This window comes from Taudactylus pleione, unplaced genomic scaffold, assembly GCF_031769625.1.
Source record: "Taudactylus pleione unplaced genomic scaffold, aTauple2 ptg000473l, whole genome shotgun sequence".
In the NCBI taxonomy this organism is placed as follows: domain Eukaryota; kingdom Metazoa; phylum Chordata; class Amphibia; order Anura; family Myobatrachidae; genus Taudactylus; species Taudactylus pleione.
The window spans coordinates 9,932,181-9,953,924 of record NW_028284875.1 but is presented as its reverse complement, the minus strand read 5'-3'; the positions used below and the strand labels follow the sequence as shown (position 1 = coordinate 9,953,924).

Sequence of the window (21,744 nt, the reverse complement as noted above, 5' to 3'; positions counted from 1 at the left end):
ATTTTTGTCCCCCTGATTTTGCCGTTAGCAGCACTAGTGACTTTTTATAGGATAAAGATGGCACGGAACTGTGCAGTTCTGAATTTTGATATAATTGCATGTAATCGCAAATGAACAAGGTATCCTGAAGCAACACAGTTGGCTACCACTGCAGACTGTGAGGTCTATGTACTAAGCCTTGGAGAGAGAGATAAAGTGGACAGAGATAAAGTACCAACCAATCGGCTCCTACCTTTCACTTTACAGGCTGTGTTTGAAAAATGACAGTTAGGAGCGGATTGGTTGGAACTTGTATTTCACTCCAAGGCTTAGGGCCTGATTCAGCATGGATCGCAATTGCAACAGCACACGGAGATTGGCCTATGATGCGTACTGCGCATGTGTATGCACCGCAGTGCGCGTGTGTGAGTAGGCATTACGATCGCATTGTGATCACCTACACAGATACAAAGCCATCGCAGATCAAGGGACAGGAGAACACTGACATGGCTGTCCATTTGAACACCGTTGCATGAGCGTGCAAAAATTAGCCATACACAGCTTGAGTGCTCACTGCGTGCGACAAGGTTAGCAATTTCTGAGTAAGGTCAGACCTGTTGCAATTGTGCATGTGGGGCCGATGTTAGTCAATGTTTCCGATGTATACGCAGGATTGCAAGGTATTATGGATGTGAGATAGCGGTAGTGGGCAGTAGTGAGGGTCTCTATGCTGGCTGTGCGACGGCTTTGCCATTGCATTCATTAGCATATTAGCATGATTGTGTAATTGCAACCATGATCACAATAGCGATCCATAGTGAATCAGACCCTTAGTACAGGCCCCACTGTAATTTCTTGCTTTTATGTCCAACTCTGCATAGGTAGCCAAAGGCTTTATTTTTATTGGTATACGTTCAGGAAGCCGGCGGACGGAATTCTGACCGCCGGCTTCCAGACATTGTTATCCCGACTAGGGACGAATGACAGGCGTCTAAATCTGGATGCCTGTAATTTGACCGACGTCGGGAGACTGGAGCCCGGCATCCCGATCGAGCGGATGCCGGGCACCGCAGCGGACAGCCGTGGGGGGGGAAGGGTTAGGTTTAGATGCCCCCGGGGGAAGGATAGGGTTAGGCACCCCCCCGGGGGACTTAGGGTTAGGCTAGGGGGAGGGGGGATTAGGTTTAGGCACTTAGAGGGGGGATTAGGGTTAGGCACAGGGGGGGAAGGTTAGTGTTAGGCACCCTAAAGGAGGGTTAGGGTTAGGGGGTAGATTAAGTTAGTGAATACTTACCTAGGACCGATCGGGATTTCCTCCTCTGTCGGGCAGGTGCTGTCGGGATTTGAACCGCCGGCCAGGGGTCCAGCGGTAACTTATACTGATTCCATTTTTATTAGGTTGCATTTTACTGTACTTTATGTCCAGGGGCAAATGAAGGATTTCTAGAAGGAGGTTTCCAAATTCTTGATTTTAGAATGAGTGTGGACAGTCCATGAGTAGGACATATATAGCACTTAACCAGCTATAATATGCATCATACAAAGTGTAGTGTAGGTCATATTTCTGACATATACAAGGCCAGCGATCACAGTAAGCCATTAGGCGGTAGGGCCATCCTGCCTGAGCTGAATGTCTTTATTTCAGATGTGGCCACGATTCCAGAGCATTGGAGCAAGTCCAGGAGTCTGGTTGAGCAGCATAAGAACCTACCATCAGCCCTGGACATATACAGTCAGGTCCATAAATATTGGGACATTGACAGAATTTTCATATTTTGTCCTATATTCACCACCACAATGGCTTTGAAATGAAACAAACAAGATGTGATTTAACTGCAGACTTTCAGATTTAATTTGAGGGTAATTACATCCAAATCAGGTGAACGGTGTAGGAATTACAACGGTTTCTATATGTGCCTCCCACTTTTTAAGGGGCCAAAAGTAATGGGACAAACTAAACAATCCTAAATATAACTTTCACTTTTTAATACTTTGTTGCAAATCCTTTGCAGACAATTACAGCCTGAAGTCTGGAACGCATAGACATCACCAGACACTGGGTTTCATCCCTGGTGATGCTCTGCCAGGCCTCTACTGCAAATGTCTTCAGTTCCTGCTTGTTCTTGGGGCATTTTCCCTTCAGTTTTGTCTTCATCAAGTGAAATGCATGCTCATTCGGATTCAGGTCAGGGGATTGACTTGGCCATTGCATAACATTCCACTTTTTAGCCTTAAAAAACTCTTTGGTTGCTTTTGCAGTATGCTTCGGGTCATTGTCCAGCTGCACTGTGAAGCGCTGTCCAATGAGTTCTGAAGCATTTGACTGAATATGAGCATATAATATTGCCCGAAACACTTCAGAATTCATTCTGCTGCTTTTGTCAGCAGTCACATCATCAATAAATACAAGGGAACCAGTTCCATTGGCAGCCATACATGCCCATGCCATGACACTACCACCACCATGCTTCACTGATTAGGTGGTATGTTTTGGATCATGAGCACTTCCTTTCATTCTCTTCTCTTCCCATCACTCTGGTACAAGTTGATCTTTGTCTCATCTGTCAATAGGATGTTGTTCCAGAACTGTAATGGCTTATTTAGATGTTGTTTTGCAAACTCTAATCTGGTCTTCCTGTTTTTGTGGCTCACCAATGGTGGTGAACCCTTTATATTCACTCTTGTGAAGTCTTCTCTTGATTGTTGACTTTGACACATATACACCTACCTCCTGGAGAGTGTTCTTGATTTGGCCAACTGTTGTGAAGGGGTTTTTCTTCACCAGGGAAATAATTCTTTTGTCATCCACCACAGTTGTTTTCCGTGGTCTTTTGGATCTTTTGGTGTTGCTGAGCTCTCTGGTGCATTCTTTCTTTTTAAGAATGTTCCAAACAGTTGATTTGGCCACACCTAATGTTTTTGATATCTCTCTGATGGGTTTGTTTTGATTTTTCAGCCTAATGATGGCTTGCTTCACTGATAGTGACAGCTCTTTGGATCTCATATTGAGAGTTGACAGCAACTGATTCCAAATGCAAATGTCACACCTAGAATCAACTCCAGACCTTTTATCTGCTTAATTGATAATGAAATGACGAGGGAATAGCTCACACCTGTCCATGAACTAGCTTTTGAGTTGATAGTCCCATTACTTTTGGCCCCTTAAAAAGTGGGAGGCACATATTGAAACCGTTGTAATTCCTACACCGTTCACCTGATTTGGATGTAATTACCCTCAAATTAAATCTGAAAGTCTGCAGTTAAAGCACATCTTGTTTGTTTCATTTCAAAACCATTGTGGTGGTGAATAGAGGCCAAAATCTGAAAATTCTGTCAATGTCCCAATATTTATGGACCTGACTGTATGTACTTATTGGTCTCCTTATGCACTGCATAGTGTAAGTTATATAGTGGTAATAATTACCCCTATAGATGGTCTATAGCAGTGCACTCCTAACAGTGCATGTTTTCCAAATCTCCTAGGTGTATTCATTACTTAAGGTGCGTACACACGTAACGATTTTTTGAACGATTTAACTATAACAACGTCGTTATCGTTAAATCGCTGAAAAAATCGTTCAGTTTATGAGTTATAACGATAAACGATTATCATTCATGCGCGTTCACGTTTGTAGTTTGTAGTTCATTCTGACTGACCAACTGAATGATTTTCATTAAGGGAAGCAACATTTGTTGCTCATTGTTGAAAAAATGGTTAAAAAAATCGTTCATTACACTTCAAAAAATCGTTCACTTTTCAAGGGAAAATCTGACAGAAAATCTGACAGATAATCGTTGGTTACAAAATCGTTACATGTGTATGCACCTTAACTGATACATTTGAAAAAATCCAAAGGGGGTACTAAATATTTAATTTGTGATACGGTCCAGCAGGGGAGGGGGATTTCCAGGCAACCGGAAACCCCTCTACATTTGCCTATGATGTCTGCAACTACTGAACATGCTTTTGTTCCAAATCAGCATATGCCCATTAGTTGTAAAGTGTACAGCATCACACTTGCCAAGGTGAACTTGAGGGCAGTACTGCAAACGGAATTTGGTTCTACAAATGAATCCCAGCTTACAATACAATTTGGTTGATAACGTTTCTAATCAAAACAAATAAAAGGATAGGGTCAAGCCACAAACCCAAGCATTTATATGGAACACCCATGTTACAGATGTGTACTCATTTACTGTATCTGGCCAGACATAACTTAGATAGAGCTACTTTTTTTGATTTGCTGCTGAAAAAAACAAACATCTTGTGATAAGATATCACAGCTTATGATAACGTGTGACAAGCTAGTATCCTAAAGAGCTCTATACATCATTCCACAGCACATTGTTGTTATTAGCTTTTATTTTTAAGGGACCACAAAGTTTCTGCAGCACATGACAAGGAGTGTACCTAGTAACAATGCAACTTATCGACATACAAAAATGAAATGACAAACTACTGTATGTAAGATGAGGACATGAGGTGAGGATAGTGCCGGGGGTGGATCATACACCCGCGGGGGGGAGGGGGGGGCCGGATTGTACACCTCGAGGGGGAGGCGGGGGTGTCCTGATTGTACACCCCCGCGGGGGGGGGAAGCCGGATTGTACACCCACTGGGGGGTTAGTGAAGTCCGCAGCCTGTCTCCTGCATGAAGACGGAAGGTGCAAAGTTTCTCACTTATGAAAAACTGCTTCGTACAAACAGCAGTTTTTTTCGGAAGTGATAGTTTAGGGCAGGAGGCATGATGAATGAGGCATGATGAATGGTGCATGATGAATGAGGCATGATGAATGAGGCATAATGAATGGGGCATGATGATTGAGGCATGATAAATGATTAATGATGAATGCCTCCTAAACTATGTTTGAACTTGCTACGAGTTCAAACCATAATTATCACATGTGATAATTATATTTTTATGGATAGGCCCCTAAGTATTTATAGGAGAATAGAGAACCAGTGTAGCAGGTTGCAGACTGGAGAGGCAGACACTTAGAAAGCATAAGATTAGGTAGATCTCAAAAGAGGAGAGCACTCAGGGAATATGCTTGGCTTAGCTACATATATGACCTAACTTTATCATGAGGGTGAGGGGACATTAGGAATGCACTATGGGCCTGATTCTCCATGGCAACGGTATTCCCTAATGGCTTTGGCTTCTTTTAGCAGTATAATGGACCATGCCTTACTGCAAAAATTGTTCAGGAATGGTGTAAGGAACATGACAAACAGTCCAAGGTGTTGACTTGGTCTCTATATTCCCCAAATCTCAATCCAATTGAGCCTCTTTGGGCTGTGCTAAAAGGTCCCACCTCGCAACTAACAGGACTTGCAGGACTTAAAGTATTTGTTGCTAACGCCTTATTGCCAGATACCACAGGACACCTACAAAGGTCTTGTGGAGTCCATGCCTTGATGGGTCAGAGTGTCATGCTCCGACCTTTAAAAACCACTTTCTTACCACTCCGGTGTCTGCCCAGGCTAGTGCTGAGGTCCTCTCATGCTGTGCATCACTCCCGGATAGCATAGAGGTCTGCTCAAGCTGCACAACTCTCCTGGCTGGTGCTGAGGTATGTCTGTTCTGCCATGTCTGCTCAGTGTCCTGTCACTGAGCAAGGAGATGGCTCTCCATAGCCTCTTGCTCACAGCATGTCTTCCCAGCATGATGGCACACAAACTGCAAGCCAGAGTTCCCTCCTAGACCACAGTATGGCCCTAAGGATTTATAGGAGAATAGAGAACCAGTGTAGCAGGTTGCAGACTGGAGAGGCAGACACTTAGAAACCATAAGATTAGGTAGATCTCAGAAGAGGAGAGCACTCAGGGAATATGACATTAAATGTGCAGCCAAGGGCACCCACACCAATACCTTGCCAGAACGAGGGGAATGGAAGAGAGAGACCTGAATGATTGAGCAGCCTATGAAGTGGTGTTGGATTGGGAGAGCCAGACTTCAGTATTGGCAAGGAGGTTAAGAGAGTTAGAGCTAAAGTGGTCATAAACAAAGGTCCTGATTCACTATGGATAGCTATTCTGCTTATACGCACGTAACGGTGTTGCTAATATCAGCGGTGTTATTTAAATGTTTGTATTCGCATTGCAATTGCAGTCTGACATAAGGATGCCCACTTCCCCATTGGACAGTTATGGAAGCCCAGACATCATTCAGGAATTGCTTACTTTTACTCACGCTGTGACGCCTCAGGTGGCATCTGGTATCACAATGGAAAATGTATGCATCAGTGTTGAAACGCACTGGTATGCCTGCATTTGCCTGCCCCCCCCCCCCATCGCCACCCACAAGTCGGTACTTCCTGTCAATCACACTGCTATTAGACTGCACATCCTCTGCATTTGCAGTTCAGAATACAGCGACTGGCTTGTTCGCGCACTGCGATGCATATGCGATTTAATCGGCCGAATGCGTGCATATAAGCAACTGCGTTCCTGCTCTGGTCAAGGTAGTAGATATTTACCATGTATTACATAATATTCTTCTCATTCCATACTGTATGGTCAAAATGACTTACAAAAAGCAAGTGCTCGCTCTGAATCAGGACGGGCACTGTTATTTTTAGTTGCGGCCTCTTGGCCGTTTGCATAGCTGTGGGTTACCACCCACAGCTTATGCGAGCGGCCAGGTGATGGTCGCGATGGTCAAGACCATCGCGACCATCTGGCTTGCGACGAGACCCTTGCGGTAGGGTCTCATTGCCGCAAGCCCCAGTGGACTTCCGGCTCTAATAGAGCAGGAAGTCCACCTACTGACATCACGTGTGATGACAGTAGGGCCGCCCACAAACAGCAGGCGTGCGCACTGCCTAACAATCGACCCGCTTGCGAGCGCATAGCGCTTGAGAGTGGGTCTGAATCAGGCCCACTGTCACTATTGATAGATAACTCACATTAAGATGAACCTGTAATTCAGTAAATAACGTTTGGCCTAACAGTTAACACTTTATAGTGCCATCAATACTGGTGACATTTATCTGCATTCTGATTGTATGGACACACAATATGCATCATCAGAAAGTTTGGGTTTTTAAATGATATTAATTATTAAATATTAATGAAGTGAGCTGGACGCATACCACAAATTGCCTTGATTTTGAACTATTGAACCTAGATGGTTGACTAAGCACATTGTAAGGTACACACTATTGCAAACAAAGATGTATGCCTTGGTTTGTCATGAGGAAGAAAAACTAAATACAGTAAATGTGCTTTACAAAATGTCATATCCAAGTCCAACCCCTTTTCACTTTAGAACTATCGCTTTCTTGAAACACAACATTTCCTGAAATACTGCTTGGCTTAGCTACATATATGACCTAACTTTATCATGAGTGTGAGGGGACATTAGGAATGCACTATGGGCCTGATTCTCCATGGCAACGGTATTGACTTATGGCTTTGGCTTCTTTTAGCAGTATAATGGACCATGCCTTACTGCAAAAATTGTTCAGGAATGGTGTAAGGAACATGACAAACAGTCCAAGGTGTTGACTTGGTCTCTATATTCCCCAAATCTCAATCCAATTGAGCCTCTTTGGGCTGTGCTAAAAGGTCCCACCTCGCAACTAACAGGACTTGCAGGACTTAAAGGATTTGTTGCTAACGCCTTAGTGCCAGATACCACAGGACACCTACAAAGGTCTTGTGGAGTCCATGCCTTGATGGGTCAGAGTGTCATGCTCCGGCCTTTAAAAACCACTTTCTTACCACTCCGGTGGCTGCCCAGGCTAGTGCTGAGGTCCTCTCATGCTGTGCATCACTCCTGGATAGCATAGAGGTCTGCTCAAGCTGCACAACTCTCCTGGCTGGTGCTGAGGTATGTCTGTCCTGCCATGTCTGCTCAGTGTCCTGTCACTGAGCAAGGAGATGGCTCTCCATAGCCTCTTGCTCACAGCATGTCTTCCCAGCATGATGGCACACAAGCTGCAAGCCAGAGTTCCCTCCTAGACCACAGTATGGTCGCTGCCATGTTGTTCTTTGTCACCTGACGCTCTTCTTTCACTCAGAACACTGCTCCAAGACTAGCTGATTGAAGCATCCAATCATTCAATCTGTGGTGATCCTCCCCTATAAATTCCATTTCCTGACTGGCCTCTGTTACCAGTACAACGTCGCTTCTTGCTGAAGTTACAAGTCTCCTATACCATTTGCACACCTGTTTGGTTTTACCACTGAGACTTGTTCTTACAGTCATAATCAGTTCCAGCCGATACCTCCAACCATCGGTTTCATCTGATGCTTACAACATTGGATTCATATCAATTGAGTTCTTCAATTCATCAACATTGGTCACAACCGATCAAGTTCATCAATTCATCGACATCGGACTCTTATCAATTAAGTTCTCCAATTCATCAACATCGGTCCGAACCGATCAAGTTAATCAATTAATTAATATCGGACTCACATCAATGAAGTTCTTCAATTCTTCAACATTGGATTCGAATCCTTCAAGTTATTCAATTCATCAGCATCAGTCTCAAACAATCCATCTCTCAATCCAGCATCATCGGTCCCAATCCGATTCTGCTCATTTATTCAGTATTATATATCCAGTTCCATTCCAACCTGCTGTTCAATAAAGACATTCTATTCCTGTCCTTGCCTTTGGGCCCATCATGCACTGCTGTATCTCTACCTACTCACATCAATACATGGGGAAGTCCTGGCTGACGCCACCTAAGTTCCTTCACGCCTCTCAAATCTCCTCTTCAGCCTTCCACGTATGTTCCAACCCAAACCAACCCTCAGGTTTGACATGAGGTTGTTTTGGTGTCACAAGGGAGATCTACACAGTATTAGGTAAGTGGTTTTAATGTTATGGCTGATGGGTATATAAGTCACTCTGTGGCAAGTGCAGTTTCTCCGTCTGGCTATGGCCTCCTATGCCTGCCTCAGTTAATCTGGGAATGCAGCCGCTTGCATTGACATGCCCGCAACACTCCCATAACACACCTCCTGAATGAACCACTTTTGTGAGTATTTCTAGCCACCTCCCAGTCGCTGGCCAGGATCGCCCATCACTTTCCCACATTCCTGATATCTCCTGCCCCGATTGTGTAACAAATGTGCTGTAGGGGTTTTAAAACTTTTTTGTGCATGTATAATTGCAAAAAACTGCCAATAACTGTACTTGAAGAACCAGGCGTATGTGTTTGAAGTTACATTTTTAGAAACTGGACAAACTTGTCTACCAATGTGCAACAGGAAGGGACAAAGTGTATCCCCCAATAATAGTGCAAACCTTTACTACAGTATTTTTGCAGAGTAGAAATGGCAACAGAACCATATATACACAGCAAAAACTAATTATTTTAATATTTTTACCCTGTATTAAATATAATCTTGTTTTTGCCCTGCTCTGTAAAGTTTACTGGTAGGCCACCTCTGTACTCAGTAAGGGTGCTCGCACTGTGCCCATATGCTCATATTGGCTGCTGAAAACTTCTGTTCCTCAACCCATGTCTCCATCAACCCATGTGCTTTTGCAGAACTCTTTTTCATCAGTACAAACAGAGAGCCTCATTCAGAGATGAATGCAAACCCGATAGTGGGAGGATGGCAAGTGCTGGATGCGTCTCCAAGACGTTTGAGGGGCGGGGAGGGTGTGGTGCTGGCCTGCGTTCCCAGAAACAGGGGCCTGTCACTCCTGTTTTCTGGGAATACAGAGGCCAGGGTGTGCGTTGGAAGACACAGCTTTCCTGTCCTCGGCTATGCAGGTAAGATGACCAGTAGTCTTTGGCTTTCTCAGAGACGCAGCAGCGATGTGAACTGCATCTATCTCTGAATCAGGCCCTGAGTCTCTTTATGAATCACCTCTTTGAATGTATAAGATCAGAAAAAACTCCACAAATACAAAACATGTCTCTTTGGTGACAGAATACCAGGAGAAACCTCTTTGCATTTCCGTGATGTTAGACATGCTTCCATGTTACTAATCAGTGCAGGGTTTGTACATTACTTTGAATGATGTATGTGATGCTGCTGACTTTGGACCTGAGGGGGTCATTCAGACCCGCTCGCGAGCGGCAGTACGCTCGCAAGCGGGTCGATGTTCCCCTCTGCGCATGCGCACGATGGAGGGAGCTCCTTCGTGCGCATGCGCGAGACCCGGGGAGCGACGGGCTTTCCATCGCTCCGGGTATCGCACCAAAGGGGTGACAGCATGCCCCCTTTGGTGGGCATGCCGGGGGCGTGCCTGCCAGACGGAGGCGTTCCCATGGGAACGCCTACCGTCTCAAGCCGGCCCCACTGACATCACTAGTGATGTCAGTGGGAGTGATTTTGGCTCTGATAGAGCCAAAATCACTCCAGTGCTTGCGGCAGCGAGACCCTACTGCAGGGTCTCCGTCGCAAGCCCGATGGTCACGATGGACAAGACCATCGCGACCATCATCATGGACGCTCGCTCTAGCTGTGGGTGGTAACCCACAGCTATGCGAGCGTCCATGAGGACGCTCCAAAAAAAGGTAGGAGGGCCCTGATTCAGAGCGAGCGCTCTGGTCAGAGCGTTCAGCTCTGAATCAGGCCCTGAGTCAGAGTTGCACTCCACTACCACCAAAACTGTGATCCCATATACTGTATGGTTGCTGTGTGCATTTATGCAAATCTTGCAGCTGCCAGGATATTCATTGAGATGCTCACCAACGTCTTTGCAAATCTAAGACACATCATTGGTAGCTGATCTTTCGATGTTAGCAGTCCTGAGTAACTTTATGGTCACGCAGAATGGCGGTGGGAACTGAGACGCTGGTGCCATGTTTACTGCGTACAGGATCGCAGTAAACATGTTTTCGCAGGTGTGACACCCCAAATGCTCCTTGCAGGGGCATATCTATAATGGGTGCAGAGTGTGTGGGGAACATGGGCCCCTGGGTCCAGGGGGGCCCCGCACCGCACACCCTGCACCCATAATATTACTTACCTTTCTGAAGTCCCACGTCGGCTCTGGGGTCCGGCGCTGTAAAACGACTGGAAAATGGCCGTGGCGGCCATTTTTCCATTGTTTGCGCATGTGCAGTACAGGGGAAATGGCCACTGCACCCATTTTCCCGGTGACCTGTGCATACACTATAGACTCTGGGCACACTCTAGTGCCCAGAGTCTGGAACTCCGGTGCTAGCCGCGCACAGCTCAGAGCACTGCCAGCCGCCGGGTGGAGAGGAGGGGGCCCATGACAGAGTCTGCATATGGGCCCCCTCCTCTGTAGAAACGCCCCTGGCTCCCTGACTATCAATCACACTGCGAATAAAAACTCTCTGTGAACGACTACAGTAATGTATCTTGATGCATTCGCAGTGCGACTCAGACGCATGTCAGATGGCCGATAATTCACTCAACTGCGACAACATCGGCATACAGAAGTGTACAAATCAGGCTCTTTGTCCTGTATAGCTAGTTATTCATCTCTATGCATTATTGGTTTCTGTTTCCTCTACAGATTTATGAGTTTGTTCATATCTTATTTGGGCTGATGCAGCGTGAATGTAGCTTGTTTACAAAGCAGGTGATGTGTGTTTTTTTAACTGTGTTTGCGTTGAAACTTTGCATGTGGGCAATTCAGAGTCCTGCATTTTTTAATTGCATCTACACTGATGACTGAAGAGGTTGTACTGGGTGGTAACGAGGCAGCTCCCGTAGTGAGGGTGCGGTGACGCAACTGTACTGTAGGTTATGCAGAATTGGACATAACTTAAAATATTCCTGTTTGGAGGTGTATATTTTTTATGTGCACACTGATGACGGTGACTAGTAGCAAATCAATCATACACGTAAGGGGCAGGCACATTGCAAGATACGCTCTCTGTATAAGGCAAATATATGTATTTTTTATTATGAGAATGTAATTCATGAGAGAAATGTCCAGTTTACCTCACACATCAGGACCATTGTACTTGCCCTTTTATTTCTTTATGATAAATGGAGCTGTTTAAATCTATCACTTAGGCTGCCTGTTTCTTAACATTTGTAGTCCCAAAAGTGAACATTCCTTATTGCAGCATGTCACTGCTATTTAAAATGTATTTTCATCAGTATTTATGAAGGGACAGATGCCGAGGACACAAATATAGTAATAGCTGCGCATGTGTAAAATGAAATACATGGAATTGGGATGAACTCCAGTACACTGGTGAAGGATCAGAGGGTTCCTATCTGACTGGGTTTCCACCATAAAGGAAGCATCTTTATGGAATATCTGGTATTTTCTGCATTATATTGTGCTAAAATAGGAGAGATACTACAAAATATACCTGTAACATGCGTAAACGTAAAGTGTTTCTACTTGTATTACAAACAGAATTACCATGAAGTATAGGTCACAAAATGAATTTAACAGCTTCTGTATCTGGTGATCAGTGCCGCAACAGGACTGCAGTGCACCCTGTGCTGCGCCAACCCCTGAGCCCATGATGTCATAATGTCAAGCCTAGAGGGGAAAGCTGCTGGCTCTTTGAAATGCAGCACTATCCAGAGCATCCTAAGGCCGCTTGGACACTCCGAATGACTCTGCAGTATCGCTACTAGCTGCAGGGTGCTGTTCCAGGCACCCTGAAAACCACATGCAGGTGCGGTGGGTAGCGACATGCCACCCACAGGACCTGCGCCCTGTTAGGGGCACATATCACACACACCTAGTTACAGCCCTGCTGGTAATTCCTCCAAAGGAAAGCTAACTTGTGCCATGTGAGCTTCATTTATCTCTCTAAGGAGACAAGAATACAAGAGAAGAGGTTATGTCCTTTAAGTGGCGCACATAAATATTGTATTAGCAAAATAAATGGTTAAAAAATAGAGAGATAGTGATAAAGAGTATAATAGAAATGTGCAATAAAAATAAATTAGACCCTGCTGTGTGTCTGTATTATTTCACGTGGTATATAAAGGGATATTAAGGTTAGACTCTTAGATCATACAGGAAATGGAAAAAAATGAGAGTATATACAGTATTCCACTTATTAAGGATATCGCTATTAAATTCAGCGTTTATTAGGGTACAGTGGATTAATCGATCTTTCTACTTTGACCATATAATATTGTTGTAAATACTTCAGGCTTTTAAATTATGTTCAGGATCTCCTGTCCTGTCTTTTGCCTCTGATGGTATATTGGTGTATTACTTTTACAGTCCAGGATCAATATATAATTATTGTTCTTGAGATAATATGCAGTATTATTATATCTCAATAAGCATATTGTTTCATTTCCATTACCATTACTTAAACATTCCAGATAGGATACTTTGATGCTATGGTATAAAAATATAGAGATAATGTCAGAGGGTTCATTAATATCGAAAATCCCTCTAGGCAGGTTAATGTCTTATTCAGTTTTAATATTATCTTTGCAACATCACCTCCATCAGCATGTGCTTCCTGCAGTGATTATTATCAGAGTATTCAGAAAGGAAACATTGTAACAGTTTGTGACATTCTGTTTCAATCCCAGTCTGCAGGTTCAATTATCTACCTTGTCCTTGTAACTAGGACCATTTCCCACATAGCGCATTAGTATTATCACATTATTAATTATTATTACAACATATTAGTTTGACAGACAGACAGCGCGGGCATGACAACGTGCGTTTTGCTGAAAGTAAGCTTTCTCAAGGCAAGCTGATTGCCTCCATAGCCCCAGACTACATTGATAATGGGGGACCAATGAGATCCCGTTTCCTGATCACGTGACAAGCTGAACCAGTCAGGTACAATCTCTCATTCCCATTGAGAGAATTGTACCATGTGATAATTTAGTCCAATCACATCCATTGTATTATTCTTCAGTGAATGCTCCATATTAAACTCACTGGTATCAGGGGTGTGTGTTTGCCCCTACCAACCAGATTGCTATCAGTCATGTTATTAGTAAGCAATGATTAAGATGAATGTGTGTATGCTATGGCTCAATAGTAAATGTTAATATATGTGGTAAGTACCAGTGTATGATTTCATATATTGCACATGTATTACTTAGTGGTCATCTGTTCATATTAAAGGTAATAAGTAAATACCAGGATAGTAGTCCATATATAAAAAATGCTTTTAAACCAAATTGTACTACATATTTATTGTATCATAAAAGAATATTTAGTGTGTGTCTATACGATGAAAAAAATGGTGAAAAAATGTGATATGATGAATAGGTGTTAAGATCATTTGTGGGACAAAAAATTCTAATTAAATATAAGGATAAGTGCTAAATATAAAAATAATATGTGATATGTGCTGAATAGCTGTGGCTATCAAGGAGCATATAAATAATGTTCATTGATTTTGATAATTCAAGTGTGTTATTGTGACATTCTCAAAAAAGATTTTTAATACTATAATTGACAAAAATACATTAATAAAATGCAATGAGTGAAAAAAATATAGATAAAATAAGTGACCCTAGGAATAAATATAGTAAGGAAAACTGAATTGCAATAGTTCAATATGGTATAAAAGATTGTTTATAGTAGCACTCTTTAAATTATATATATGGGTTAATCTCATTGGTATGGGGTATCTATGAGTTATATCTCGGTATGGAACTAAAGAACTTCCATAAGGGTAATCGCCCCCACAAAAAATTCAGGTGATAAAAAGAGTAAATTATAAAATAGATATGTCTTGAAAATAACATCACTCCAGCAATGTATGTAAATAAATTCACATACATTGAGGTATGGGGCAGAAAACTGCCGTAGTCCTAAAAATATTTACCTCCAACATAAATATATAATAGAATATGTGCAGTATGTGAAGAAATATAATAGAACAAAATAAATGAAAATTATTTAAGAATTTTTTTTTTGAATGTGGTATGAACATTAACTATAATGATTTTAATAATATATATGGATAAGTTCCGTTATAATTGGATTATTCCTAAGTTGTACTAAATTATAGATCAAAAGCTCTTCCATAACTTTGAGAATAATTGAGAATAATAGTATTTACTATCGATTGATATTATTTCAATGTAGTTTTGGTATTACTTCAGAAGATTAGTTGGTTAGACATCTGTTAATGAATATTTGAAATTTTAAGGGTCCAGATCTTGGCAGACCATATTTATAATAAGATATCTATATTGGGTGTCAGTAGGTGTTATTAAATTTTTAAATCAATTAAGAAGATTAATTAATCGAGCGACTATTGTTGGTCATTTAAAGATTTGGATCACTCCTAAAGATCTATTAGCGGCACATGTCCATACTAGGTTTCTCATATCTATAAATATGGCCATGCCTTAATTCTAGATTTTATATATATATATATATATATATACATACGTCTACACATACACATATGCACTTATATATATACCATCAATAACAAGAAGTTTAATTGTTACAGGTAATTAGTAAAGGTGTCATCCAGATGTACACATAGGAACAGTTATCAATTAGAGAAAAGGAATGTAGCTATTATATTCATTAAAGCCTTTAGGGTGTAGGCTATCCATCAAGAAAATCATCTTTTTTTCTGCTCTGAGAAGCTCTTCACCCAAATTTCCTCCACGTATCCCCATTTGGATATGTTTCATTCCAAAGGCCTGTAGAGTATTGGGGTTACTGTTGTGATGTTTGTGGAAGTGTTTGGCTACCGATGTTAGGGTCTTAAAATTTGCCAGATCTCTATTCGCATTTCTAATTGTTCCACCATGTTCCACAATTCTTATATTTAATGGTCTTGAAGTTTTGCCTATGTATTTCTTTCCACAGGGACATTCGAGATGATATATTGTACCTACTGTGGTGCATGTAATATAATCCTGTATGTTCCATTTTTTATTATATTTGTTATAGAACCATTTCTTCGAGACCATGTATTTACATGCCTTACATTGCCCACATTCATAAGATCCTTTTTTATTGTACAGTGGTTTGTTTGATGCTTCGAGGTGGCTGTGAACCAATCTATCTTTAATATTCCTCGATAAATGTAATAACACCTACTGACACCCAATATAGATATCTTTTTATAAATATGGTCTGCCATGATCTGGACCCTTAAAATTTCAAACATTCATTAACAGATATCTAACCAACTAATCTTCTGAAGTAATACCAAAACTACACTGAAATAATATCTATCGATAGTAAATGCTGATATTGTATCACAAACTTACAGTGGTGATAATTATTCTCAAAGTTATGGAAGAGCTTTTCATCTATATTTTAGTGCAACTTAAGAATAATCCAATTATAAAGGAATTTATCCATATATATTATTAAAATCATTATAGTTAATGTTCATATCACATTAAAAAACAATTTACTTAAATTATTTTAGTTTAATTTGTTCTATTATATTTCTTCACATACTTCACATATTCTATTATAAATTTATGTTGGAGGTAATTATTTTTAGGACTACAACAGTTTTCTGCCCCATACCTCAATGTATGTGAATTTATTCACATACATTATTGGAGGGATGACAAATCTATATTATAATTTACTCATTTTTATCACCTGAATTTTTTTGGGAGGTGATTACACTTAGGGTTAAGGAAGTTCTTTAGTTCCATACCGAGATATAACTCACGGATACTTCATACCAATGAGATTAACCCATGTATATTTCATTTAAAGAGTGCTACTATAAACAATCTTTTATACCATATTGAAATGTTGCAATTCAGTTTTCCTTACTATATTTATTCCTAGGGTCACTTATTTTATCTATATTTTTTTCACTCATTGCATTTTATTAATGTATTTTTGTCACTTATAGTTTTAAAGATCTTTTTTGAGAATGTCACAATAACTCACACTTGAATTATTAAAATCAATGAACATTATTTATATGCTCTTTGATAGCCACAGCTATTCAGCACATATCACATATTATTTTTATATTTAGCACTTATCCTTATATTTTATTATAATTTTTAGTCCCACTAATGATCTTAACACCCATTCACCATATCGCATTTTTTCACAATTTTTTCATCGTATAGACACACACTAAATATTCTTTTGTGATATAATAAATATATAGTACAATTTGATTTAATGTGGAATACTAACATTGTTGAACAAGATTTAATTATGATAGACCGATATATATTTGCAGAGAAGATTCTACAATATTAAGTATCAATGAGACACTTCAATCTTTATCACTGATAATCTTATATTTATTTATTATTACGAATTTTATTATTTAATTATTTATACATGGATCACTGCTCTGGCAATTAACCCCTTCCCCTAATACGAATGATCACTAAGTAGTATATGTATAATATATGAAATCATATACTGATACTTACCATATACATCTATTATTAGGTTATAATGTACAATGTTCATGTGCATAATACACATCTGTTTCATTCATTGATCAAAAGCTTTTTTATATATGGACTACTATCCTGGTAATTAATTATTACCTTTAATATGAACAGATGACCACTAAGTAATACATGTGCAATATATGAAATCATATACCGATACTTACCACATATGTTAACATTTACTATTTACACACATTCATCTTAATCGTTGTTTACTAATAACATGACTGATCACGATCTGGTTGGTAGAGGCAAATACACCCCCCTGAAACCAATGAGTTTAATATGGAGCATTCACTGAAGAATAATACAATGGATGTGATTGAACTAAATGATCACATGGTACAATACTCTCAATGGGAATGAGAGACTGTACCTGACTGGTTCAGCTTGTCACATGACCGTAAAATGGGATCTCATTGGTCCCCCATTATCAATATAGTCTGAGGCTTTGGAGGCAATTGTCTTGCCTTGAGAAAGCTTGCTTTCAGCGAAACGCGCGTCGGATTGCCCACTCTGCCTGTCTGTCAAACTAATATGTTGTAATAATAACTAATAATGTGATAATACTAATGCACTATGTAGGAAATGGTCCTAGTTACAAGGACAAGTTAGATAGTTGACTGTACAGACTGGGATTGCAACAGAATGTTACAAACTGTTACAATGTTTCCTTTCTGAATACTCTGATAAAAATCACTGCAGGAAGCACATGCTGATGGAGGTGATGTTGCAAAGATAATATTAAAACTGAATAAGACATTAGCCTGCCTAGAGGGATTTTTAATATTAATGAACCCTCTGACATTATCTCTATATTTTTATACCATAGCAACAAAGTATCCTATCTGGAATGTTTATTTTTATTGCACATTTCTATTATACTCTTTATCACTATCTCTCTATTTTTTAACCATTTATTTTGCTGGCTCTTGTTCTAAACTTTAAAGGATGTTTCTAAAGCATACCTAATCAATGTTAAGTTTTTATTATATCTAATACAATATTTATGTGCGCCACTTAAAGGACATAACCTCTTCTCTCTCTTGTATCCTTGTCGCATTGCTACCCATGTCCTTAGTAGCACCCCTGAAAGAAATGATAATTGATTTACGATATTAAAACAGGCTTCTCATCAATCGATATTACAGTTGTGTGCAGAAGTTCCTTTGTATCTATGATCTCTCTAAAGAGGAAATGTACTATTAAGATACATAACGTACTGCTAAATTTACTCCAGCTTATTGAGATGAAGTAGAAAACAATAACACTGAGATGTATTAACATATTGGCCTCCAGAATGGGGGAGAGAAAACTCCCCTCTGGCGATTTTGGCAAGTCCTGTAGTGCATCAGCCTAGTGTCATGTCTCCTGCCTGGCCCCAATGCGCATGCATGAGAGCTCACAAAGCAACAAGATCTCATTTGCAGATGGAGGGTACAAGCGCAAAATACTCTCAGTTGTTCACAGTCAGCCAACGCTGAACTCACTACACATACCATAAGGTAATCCTGCCAATATGTGGAAAAAATGAGATGCTACAAAGGTAAGCTTCTTGGTTTTTAATAAGTGCTGCCACAATATCACTAAACAACTGTATGGCAACGGCAATATCGGTACAACCGCACATATCTGCAAAGACCACAGGGAAAACAAATTTTCTCTACGTTAACTGCTGGAGTACAGTTTGTAGATCAATATAAGTGTCAAACTGCACTAGAGCATTTCACATATATCAACTTATAATACAAGTCGTGTCTCTATCTAGCCTAGTATTAATATCTAGTACAGTACAATTGCAATTCATGCCGGTTATTCATTGTGCATCACACTTACCGGTATAAATGCCCATAAGAGTATAACGCAGGTTGTCTGATACACCAGATGGCTGTACAGTAAAGTTGCTATATCCAACAGAAATAACAGGACAGTTATTTGCCCCGCAATTAGAGTAACTGGCATTTTCAGATGCCACTGCAATGAAAAATTGGAAAAGATTATACTTTTTGCTAAAAATATTTAATATGATTAATTTAGCTGTGTTATACAAAGGTAAGTGACTGATGAGCAGGGAAGGGCTCAACACTATAACACTTCTGTCCCGATTGCAACAACACCTTTGTGCGTACACTCTGGGTAAAAAATTCACCATAAGAGTGCACAACTCAGAATCATGTCCTGAGCTAATCACTGGAAAGAGACATAATGCTAAGTGCTGGATAATAGTGCACTCAGAACTGAGATACATAACTGTTAGGGCTAAATTTACTAAGATTCGAGTCTGATCGAGTTTTTTTTTTCAAACTCGATTAGCATTGCCGAAACTCGGATGATTTGACTCTCCTGAAACTCACAAATTTACTAAGAAGTGAGTTTAGCTGAGAGTGAGATGCCGATGGTGAGGCAGATCAAGATTTCTCCCACAAGTAGCAAGTTGAGATGAGATTACTCACCCATGATTGCAGTGTTTTCTCTCTGCAAAACTCTTCTGAGCTAGCAGCCTGCACATATCAGTGAGATATGCAAAGGCTGCTTGTGTGTTGTACCTGCAAAAAAAGGATTAATTGTAAAAAAAAAAAATTCTGTAGGCCCCCCCCCCCGAAAAGACATAACCAGCCCCTGACTGCTCAGCCAGTTCTGGTTCCTATAACTATGGGGGAAAACACATGTAGGGTTCCCCGAAATTTAGGAACCAGCACCTGGCTCCAGGACCAGTCCTGGTTTTAAATATAGGGAGAAAACTTGCATAGGGGTCCCACTATATTTAAAACCAGCAAAAGTTTTGAACTATTTTTACTAGGGATGAGCGGGTTCGGATTTCCGAAATCCGAACCCCCCGAGCCCCTCCAATCCGAGTCGTATCCTAGTCAAGCTCGACTTTTCCCGCCTGACTCGGATCTGAAATCGAGGCAAAACATCATCATCCCGCCTTCCGGATCTCGCGGGTTTTGGATTCTATAAAAGGTCCCCGCGTCGGCGCCATTTCTCACTCCAGCTGTGGACAGTGAAGAGGGAGGGTGGGAGCTAGGGCTGGCTGGGCTGTGTTGTGCTGCTGTTGTCCATAGGGGCTGTGACCACTCAGTCCATAGGGGCTGACTGGGCTGTGTTGTGCTGCTGTTGTCCATAGGGGCTGGCTGGGCTGTGTTGTGCAGCTGTCATAGGGGCTGGCTGGGCTGTGTTGTGCAGTCAGTTGCAGACATAGGGGCTGTATCCACTCCAAAGTCTATAGGGGCTGGCTGGACTGTGTTGTGCAGTGTCCCATAAAGGCTGTAGTCCTAGAGGGGTGCTGTAGTGTTCTCCAGGGGGTGATCTGTGCATCAGGGGTGCTTCCCCAAAGTGCACTCCAAAAAAAAAATAATTTTTCATCTGTGTTTGAGAATTGTGTGCGCAGTAGCCGCACGTGCATCAACAAAGTAGCATCAAGCATGCACCTGTGTCATAAGTAAAGGGCCGGCTTGCTTGACCGTTAAAGGGTGCTTTAACCCCCAAAGTGCACTCCAAACAAAATAAAAAATTATTTTCTGTGTTTGTGAATTGTGTGCACTGTGGCCGCACGTGCATCAACAAAGTAGCGCCAAGCGTGCACCTGTGTCATAAGTAAAGGGCCAGCTGGCTCATCTGTTTAAGGGTGGTGTAACCCCCAAAGTGCACTCCAAACAAAATAAAAAAATATTTTCTGTGTTTGTGACTTGTGTGCACTGTGGCAGCACGTGCATCAACAAAGGAGCAGTGCCAAGCATGCGCCTGTGTCCCATAAGTCTGTTAAAGGGTGGTGTAACCCCCAAAGTGCACTCCACAAAAAATAAACAATTCTTTTTTTTCTGTGTTTGTGTGCGAAATGTATGCGCAATAGCCGCACGTGCATCAACACAGCAGCAGCACCAAGCATGTGCCTGTGTCATAAGTCAAGGGCCGGTTTGGATATCTGGTCCGGACTGAAGGACGTGCCAACAATGTCAATTTCTGACATGTCTGCTGTCACTGCATATGATACTGTCACCACTGACAGAATGATGGAGGAATTATTTTCTGTGTTTGTGAATTGTAGGCACTGTGGCTGCACGTGCATCAACAAAGGAGCAGCGCCAAGCATGAGCCTGTGTCATAAGTAAAGGGCTGGATGGCTTGTCCGTTAAAGGGTGCTGTAACCCCCAAAGTGCACTCCAAAAAAATGAAAAATTCTTCTTTTTTTTCTGTCTTAGTGAATTGTGTCGGCTGTAGCCGCACCTGCATCCTCAAAGCAGCAGCGACAATCGTGTGTCTGTCTGTTAAAGGTTGGTGTAACCCTCAAAGTGCGCTCCAGAAAAAAGAAAAGATTCTTCTTTTTTTTCTGTCTTTGTGAATTGTGTGGGCTGTAGCTGCACCTGCATCCTCAAAGCAGCAGAGACAAGCATGCGACTGTCTGTTAAAGGGTGGTATAACCCCCAAAGTGCGCTCCAACCAAAGTAAAAAAATCTTCT

At 41.3% G+C, this 21,744-nt stretch overlaps 1 protein-coding gene across 1 annotated transcript in view; it reads right to left on the bottom strand.

Moving 5' to 3' along the window:
• The window catches only part of LOC148503967 (N-acetylglucosamine transporter UNC93A-like), a 125,040-nt gene that overhangs the window by 57,839 nt on the left and 45,457 nt on the right, over nucleotides 1-21,744 (bottom strand). Inside the window, exon 4 of the mRNA XM_088448994.1 lies at nucleotides 19,121-19,258. Coding sequence (XP_088305120.1) covers nucleotides 19,121-19,258 — 138 coding nt within the window. The remainder of the gene's footprint in view (nucleotides 1-19,120; nucleotides 19,259-21,744) is intronic.